Here is an 8,215-nt window from a genome sequence, read left to right as displayed (position 1 = left end):
GGAAGGAAGGATGGATGAGTGGATGGATGGATGAGTGGATGGAAGGATGAGTGGATGGAAGGAAGGATGGTTGAGTGGATGGATGGATGGATGAATGGGTGGATGGATGGAAGGAAGGAAGGATGGGTGGGTTGGTGGATGGATGGGTGGGTTAGATGGATGGATGATGGATGGATGGAAGGAAGGAAGGATGAATGGGTGGATGGATGGATAGATGACAGATGGACAAACAGAATTTTCTTCCCTCCATTCTCTTATACTCAGATGTGTGTCTCCTGGTTCTTTGTCTAATTTGTCTCGCATATTTTCTATCTTTTGTCTTTTTGTTTAATCTTGAAGGATTTCTCAAAAAAGCAACATAAACATAATCTTTAAGGCTACCGAAGTAAATACCAGGGCACAAGAGTTAAGAGCTATTGCATATGAAAAACAAAAACAAACAGACAAACAAAAAAAGGTTGATCTGAGGAGCATGAGCGGGTTCAAGGATGGAGGTGGGAAGACAGGGGGCTGCAACTTTCCACCATAAGCCCTCTGAATTACTTGATTTTTTAAAACTATGTGTATTTACAGGGCACCTGGGTGGCTCAGTCAGTTAAGCGTTCGACTGGATCTCAGGGTCGTGAGTTCAAGCCCTGCGTTGGGCCCCATGCTGGGCGTGGGGCCTCCTTGAAAACAAAAACAAACCAAAAAACCCAAAAAAACCTCCCCCCAAAACCCAAAAAACACCATGTGTATTTACTTTGAGAAGATTTAAAAAAAACCAAAAAAACCCCATTAACCACGTAGTGTAGCTTCCATGAAAAGCTACTGCTCAGATTTCAAGTTCAAAGCAATGTCATTGTCCTCCGTGTCCGGGGGAAGAAAGAGGAAGAAGGACGATGTTAGCAAAATGAAACATGGGACACTTTTGAGAACTTCGCTCACAGTTCTGTTCTTAAAGACGGGCGGCTCTGATTTGCCAGCAGACATTTTGAGGGTGTCCGGCGCACATGCGGTCTGCAGGGGCTTTCCATTCTCCCCTCGCTTCATCCTCATGCCACACGCTTTCCTGGACCTGGAAGCTGAGGGGACAGGGCCTGCCCAAGGTGCCCCAGCAAGAAGGAGGCAGAATGCTTTCTGTCTAGCTCCCAGGCCTCCCACTGCTGATCTCGGTCACCATGGCCCCAGGCATCAGGGACAGGCTTCGTGGGGCTCAGGATGCCTTGCTTTCAGGAGCATAGCGATGGTAGTGAGGTGGTGGGGGCCACAAATGGAAGTCCCAAGCCCCCCAGGGGTTCCAGGGCCAGAGAAATAGCACTCTTCCCCGTGGACTGGAGATGCCTGCTCAACAGAACCGAGACGAGCTTGTTTTTTGGGAGAAGGCAGCTGAGCGAGGAAGGCCCCGAGGAACCACACATTGTCCTCACTGGGTGTCCTCTGGGCTCCCGGTTAGTTTAGTGGCCCGGGTGTTGCCAGAGAGGAGCAGCGGTGGGGCGTATGGCCAGTGGAGGGCCTGCGCTGGCCATGTGGAAGGTGGACCCCACTGTGTCGGCCAGCCTGGGGTAGATAAGACTGTGGGGGGCAGGCCGCATGGGACAGAGGGGCATTTGTAGGGCCAGCTGCTGGCGGTCAGGTCACAGATGCGGCCGAGTCTCTCGAGGGGCCACCAGGGACCGCAGACGTGATCAGCAGGAATGGCCACTGGTGGGAGCCTGTCTGTCTGTCTGTCTGTCCTCCTCAGTGCAATACCAGGGAAGTAGTGCAGGGTGGGGTGCAGGGGAGCTGAGGGGGCTCCCACCCCTTCCTCCCCTCCCCTCACTGGGGCAACGTGAGGGTGCTTTGAGCCAGAGACAAGACTGAAGGTTTACAGTGGGCACGGCTGAATTTTGCAAACTGCACTGAGTCTGCTTAAGAGTCAAAAGTAACTTAACATTTTGGAATTGGAGCAAGGCGGGAGTGCCGGCAGGGGCAGAAGCAGGCCGTACCCCCTTCCCGCTCTAGCACATTCCCAGGAGCGCAGAGGCTTCAAACGGCACAAACGTCTTGTCTAGAAGTCGGGGAGGTCAGGAGTCCCTCCAGTCGGCACAGGGTAAAACCAAAGGGTGGGCAGGGCCGTGTCCCCTCCTGGAGGCTCCATGGATGAGCCATTTCCCTGTTCTGTTCAGCCTCGAGAGGCCACTCACGTTCCTGCCCGCGTCGCACGACGATCCAGCATGATCTCCCCATCTCCCCCGCCGCTGAGCAGCAACCTTAACTCCACCTGCGCCCTCCATCCCCCTGTGCCCTGGGACCCGACACCTCGGACACCTCAGGCAGGCTCACCACACAGCCCACCCGGGATCCAGGATCGGATCTCAGCTCAGTGAGATGAGACGCTCGCTCAAGTGCTTCCAGGCACTTTATGCATTTATGCATTTGTTAATGCTTTATGCATTCAACATCTTCTATTTTGCCTCCACGGAGTCAGGAAGAAAAGGGGGGAAACGGGAGGGATGGTTCTGCCATCTTCGACAGAATTCCGCCGCACGGTGCCCGGCGTTGCTGACCTCGTCAGGAGGCCGGGGACGGACACGGGTCTCTATTTCTGGGAGGTGTCTGTTGCTTGGGAGGGAACATCTTTGTTTTCAAGAGCCTGCGGACATAGGAAGGTTCTCAAGGCAGGACTGGAGCTCACAGGAAGCGCAGGGCCCCATGAGCCAGAGCGGGGGGTCCTATAGTCCAGTATAGACCAGTATGGACCAGAAGAGGAGCCAACATGGGCCCAGATCAGCAGTCCTGGGGCTTCGGGGAGGGGACAGGGGCTGAGTCCACAGGTGCAGGCCTGGGGGTCCCGGTTGCTGGGGGGTCAGGAGCTACAGGCCTGACCTCAGGTCCTGTAACCTGGGGGAGCATTTGGTGGCCACCACACACGGAGGAAGGAAGGGAAGAGGCATGGTGGGAGCACCCTCAGATATCGGTATGCATCAGGCCCTGGGCCAAGAACTCGGGGAATATCGAAGTTCCCCACCCTCCTCCTGCCTGAACCTTGGAATCACCCGGGGAGCTTGAGCAATGGCCTACATCCGAGACTCTGATTTAATTGATCTGGGGTGGGGGGGCCTGGCCATTGGGGTTTTGTTTTTTTGTCGTAATGAAATTGTCCAGGTGAGTAATACAGGGCCGAGTTTGAGAACCAGTGAGGTACATGTTATCTCTGAATCCTTATTATAACCTCCCTGGTGGGGGCGCTGTTATTACCCTTAATAGAGAGCTCAGAGAGGTTAAGCTATTGGCTAAAGGCAGCACAGCTAGGGATTCAACTCGGCGCCGTCCGGCGCCTGAGTTCCTGCCCTGTTAAGTCTGCCAGGCTGACACCAAGCTGGTAAATGTTTTCCCTTTCATAACAGAACTGAAAGCAGAACGCTCGTTTGAGAACTTCCAATCCTGGCGAGGTCTCAGCCATTCGCTGTGTCTTGTTCCACATAATAAGAACCGCAATATGAAAATGCATCTCAGAAAAGTAACATGCGCCATGCGCTGAGGCACCACGGGTTATAAGCGCTCTCACAATGGCAGCTTGTGGTTATGAGTCCATTTTACAGATAAGGCAATAGAGGCTCAGATCTCAGTCACTGGCCAGGGTCGCAGAGCTAGTAAGTGGAGAACTCAGAAGCCAAAGCCCGGTCTTTCGGACCCCAGGGCCCTCACTTGCGACCAACGATCGGGGGCTTTGTGGGGTGTATGAAAATGCAGATGCCCGCGTCCCAGGCCCCCTGCCCACAGCCAGTTCTGATTGGTGGGTCCAGTGTGGGACTCCGGGATCAGCATTTTTAACAAGCAGTGCAGGGGGCTCAGCCCCAAGGGGGAGCATGCACCGGGCCAGGCAGCAGAGCCCACAGCTGGGCCGGGTGAGCACGAGGGAGGCTGGTCCCCCCGCCCCGGCCCCACCCCCACAGTCAGAGGTGGCAGCAGCTCCAGCGTGGTGGAGAGCAAGGTGCTAAAAAAGACCCCTCGGCCCAAGTACCTTTCCTGTTTGCTTGTCACAATGCCTGAAGGCCCATTATCCACAAGTCACTGCAAAGTTCCAAGCTCCCTCTCTCCCCAGTTCCTCTCCAAACTCATTTGCCTGAGAGTGCCAGACTCTGAGGAAGAGAAACTGATTTTTACTAGGGTGTGAATGACTTTCTTGGCTCCTCAGGGCATTGGATTCCTTCCTCGGATTCCCTAGGGCATTGGCAAGAGCAGGGGCATCCTAGGATCTCCTCCAAAGTCCCCCGAGGATATAAGTGAATGTGACTAGGAACGAAGACTCTCGTTTCTAGGCTTGTCCTCCTGCTAGTGACCCTGCCCTGCTCCCCATCAGAGTGATGAAGCCCCAGAAGGCAAGAGAAGGTTAGACGCTGAGTCGGAGGAGAGATGGCTTGTGAGACTGTGAGAGGCTTCTCCGCGGTTCTAAACCGAGAAGGTGCCAGGACAGAAGACTGGAGTGAAATACAGCGAAGACAGACACCTTCCCGGCCCGAAGGAAGGATGAGCTTTTAAAAGGGAACAAGGATGGAGAGGGGAGAGGGCGTGCTGGGGCCTGCAGGCAGGAAGTGGGGGGCCAACACCCCCGATCTTTCGGTCTGAAGTAGGAGACAAAGTCGGCGGGTGCTGGGCGGGGTGGGTGGGAGGCAGACCCGCGTGGTCATCACTGGGAGGACTGCATCCTTCCTCCAGCTGGGCCCACTCGTGGACGCTGCCACCCCCCTCAGGGCCTGTTGGTCGCTTAGTTCACTGTCTGTCTTTTCCACTGTGTCCAGGGCCCAGGAGGCGCTCCCCACGGATCTGGGAATCTCGGAATGAATGAGGCGCCGGGCTCTCTCCTGGCCTATGGCCGGACTTGCCCTCTGAGGATGCGGGCAGGTGGGCAGCCCGGCCTTGCCGCCTGGCTCTCCGCCTGCTGGGAAGTAGACGCGCCCCTGTGATGCTGCAGGTGGAGCTCCAGCTTCTCTCTGGCCTCTCGGCCTCGCTCCAGCAGCCCGCACAACCTCCCAGGGAGCCCGCTGCCGCGCTGAGTGGGTTGGGGCAGGAGGGCGGCCGAGCACAGTCACTGACCCAGCCCCGGCTCTCACTTCCCCAAAAGGCATTTCTGGGGAGTCAGGGACAGAACTCCTACCATGCCCTTGCCAGGAATTCCGGAGACTGTGGGTTTTATTCAGCACTTGCTTTAAAAAAAACAAACAAACAAACCCAAAACAACCAAGTTCTATCGTGGAGGAACACACTCCACAGGCGCATACGTGAAACTTTCACGACGAGCTGTGTTTCGGACACATGACGCGCCCCAGTGTTTTCCCGCCTTGTCTAGCCGAGCTCGTGGAAAAAAATACGGAGCCTGAGCCCCTGCGTTTCCTTCAAGACCCACTAATGGTCAGGTCCTGGATATAAAAACTTGAGTTTTTCTCGAGAAACATTAATGATCTCAAGTAGCCATGAGTCCCGAAAGGTGGGGAGAGGACACGGGTATGCTGGAGCCGGGAGCTTGGGGTTCCAGCTGGAGTTGGAAGGGGCCTCCAATGTCTCTGTACGAGGAGGCGCACCTGCAAACAGCTCGGCGGGAGGACGGGGATCCCGCTCCGCACTTGCCCTCTGCCCTTAGGGCGTTGTACCTTGGACACGCATCCCCTTATCCGAGGCCTGCCCTGCCCCGGACGGCAGCCACGGGCCCCACGAGGCCGCTGGGCACCTGCTGGGTCTCAACGACTTCGTGTGGAAGGAAGAACATGAAAGATCATTAATAAATGTTTATCTGGGTTACTTGCGGGAAGGATTGGGATATGTTGGGTTAAGTTAAATGTATGATTAAAATTAATTCCAGCTTCTTTTTTCCCTCTCTTTTAATTTTTCCCCCAGTTGAAATTCTTCCCTCTTGTGTCCCTGCTCACACTCGGATCCTTAGGACCGACCGGCTGGCTCTGTCGGTGGAACACTCGACTCTGGATTTTGGGCGGGGGGTCGTGAGTTCAAGCCCCGTGTCCGGTGTCGAGATTACTTAACTAAATAAAATTTTCCGGGGAGGGGGGGAAGCACATAGTAACAGACAGTCCTATCCTCTGATTCTGCAATATCATTCCTAGAAAAACAGCCTGAGAAGTAGCCCGAAGGAAGTAAAAGTCAGAGGCACAACTTGTAGACTTCAGCATAAGGAAGCAGGGAGCCCCCTCGCGGGCAGCGTGAGATGGGGGTGGCGGGAGAGAATCGCGCAGGGCCACTCCGTGGGTCGCATGCCGCAGTCACGAGGCAGGAAGAAAGGAAGAGGCCCAGGAAACTGCCAGGAACCCCAGACCCTGAGAAAGCAGAGCGGGGCCGTGTCCCCGCGGCAGCTGCGTCTGTTCCCCGTGTTCCCCACATGTGTGGCCAGAGCCCACGGCGAGAAAGCCCAGAACACAGATCATTCGCTGAGCGAGGGCAGGAGCCTCCTCTCTCGCTCTCCCGCCGAGCCTTGCCGTGGAGCGTGAACTGAACACGTTGTCAAGACTCCATGTATCACATCTAAAAAGAGCTTCTGCTCGCCCCGCCCCAACAGGTGGCCTTGGGTGTGATGCGTCTGCCCTGGGCAGAACCTTCCGGACTTGTGGATGACTCAAGCTTCCTGCTAAGTTATCCCAGGATTTCTGCAACCCAGAAGTCCTTCCTTGGGTCCAACTGAGTCGTCTCGCACTGTTGCTGGTTTTCTTACGTGTTTGGCTCTGAGCGTGACAGGACACCTAGAGCCCTGTCCCTTGGGGGGCTGTCTGGGGACAGCGCCAGGGCCATCAGCAGGTGGGGGGTCTGGGGACTGCCGACAGCCAGTGAGGCCCGCACGTCCTCTCTAGAACGTATTTAATCAATATAAGACAGTGGTAACTTCTCAAACTATCTACATGGAGGGGAAAAAACTAGAAGGCAAAACACCAAACTCTCTCCCGTGGTTGTTGCGAGGTTGTGGGATGTGGGGTCATTCTTTCCCCTTGTTTCCCTGACGTTTTCATTTATCCTAAGAAATACCCAGAGGCCCCCAGGCCTTGTCTTCAGCAGGCTCGGAGGTACCACGTTCAAAGCTCCCCGGGAGGTCCCACGCGCTGGCGGCCAAGGGCCAGGAAAGGGAGTGGCTCTCGGGACAAGTGATGCGTGACAGGGTGGGACTGGAAATCCGGGCCAGGCCCTGTCCACGGTGACTTCCCGGGGCAGCAGCAGGGGGCTGGATGGTGATCTGACCCCAGCCTGGCACAGCTTGACCCCGAGGCCGCGGGAACAGGGGATGCCTTACCAGTCCCTACACACTAGACGCACCCAGCTAGGTGTTTCCTGCACTGGCCCCAAGATGCAGCCCAAGGTTCGCATTGTCACCGCCTCGCACCCTCACCCCCAGCACGCACCCACTGGGGTCCTCCCAGTTATCAGCTCCCCAGACTCACCGTCAGAGTCCAGAGACGGCTAACCACCTCTCTACGGTTGACGCAGCTCGCGGCCCGTCATTATGTCATTTCAGCCCCCCAACAGACCCGCGGGGGAATGGAGGCCCAGAGGGGTGCAGTGATTCCGAGCTCCCCAGCCAGTGAGCGGCAGAGTGGACTTGCCAAGGCCACGGAGAGATCGCGCTCCATGCCCGCCCCCGGGCAGCCCTCGGGTGGCTCAAGCCCAGACGCTTACCTCGGTTGCCAGGGTGTCCATCCGTGAGCGGCTGAGGGGACAGCAGGGGCCCAAGTGCGGTGGTTCAGAGGCAGCTAGCAGGAGGCTCTCCTCGCCCACAGGCCTCCCGCCCACCCCGGAGCAGTGAGCCTCAGCCAGACCACACTTCCCCTTCCTGCTCAGCCCTCGGGCGGGGGGAGGCCGTGGGGCCCACACCGCAGCCCATCCCTTTGCTAGGGAAGCTGGCTGCCCGGGTCCCAGGAGCCGGAACCTCCTCCTGCAAGGCCCCGCACAGGACCACCCGGTGTGGGGGGCAGGCCGGGGGGCAGGCTCGGCAGGGTGGACGGGGTGGCTGTGGGGTCCCCGCACATGAGCCTGGCCGTGCATTCCTGGCTGCAGCAGCCGGGCCCGGGGCTCCGAGAACGAGAACGCCGGCTCCCACCCGTATGGGCTTGGGTGGGACAGACACAGCGTCCCCACGGAGAGTCGCTGGAGGATGCCCGGGCCCACCCAGGGGCTGCCGAGCCAGCTTCTGCTGTCAGTGTGTGCGGGAAGGCTGCTCCGGACGCGGGCCCGTTGGCCGTCCTGGCGGGTCCTGGCG

At 57.3% G+C, this 8,215-nt stretch overlaps 1 protein-coding gene across 1 annotated transcript in view; it reads right to left on the bottom strand.

The window, feature by feature from the left end:
- The window catches only part of LOC110584528 (SLP adaptor and CSK interacting membrane protein), a 17,081-nt gene extending 9,342 nt beyond the window's left edge, over positions 1-7,739 (bottom strand). Inside the window, exon 1 of the mRNA XM_021694593.1 lies at positions 7,636-7,739. Within this exon, the coding sequence (XP_021550268.1) occupies positions 7,636-7,656 (21 nt within the window). The 5' untranslated portion in view covers positions 7,657-7,739. The remainder of the gene's footprint in view (positions 1-7,635) is intronic.
- Positions 7,740-8,215: the final 476 nt, after the last annotated feature.

The sequence above is a fragment of the Neomonachus schauinslandi genome, chromosome 15 (genome assembly GCF_002201575.2).
Source record: "Neomonachus schauinslandi chromosome 15, ASM220157v2, whole genome shotgun sequence".
NCBI lineage: Eukaryota > Metazoa > Chordata > Mammalia > Carnivora > Phocidae > Neomonachus > Neomonachus schauinslandi.
The sequence above is the reverse complement of the archived record's forward strand: the minus strand, read 5'-3'. Positions and strand labels throughout refer to the sequence as shown.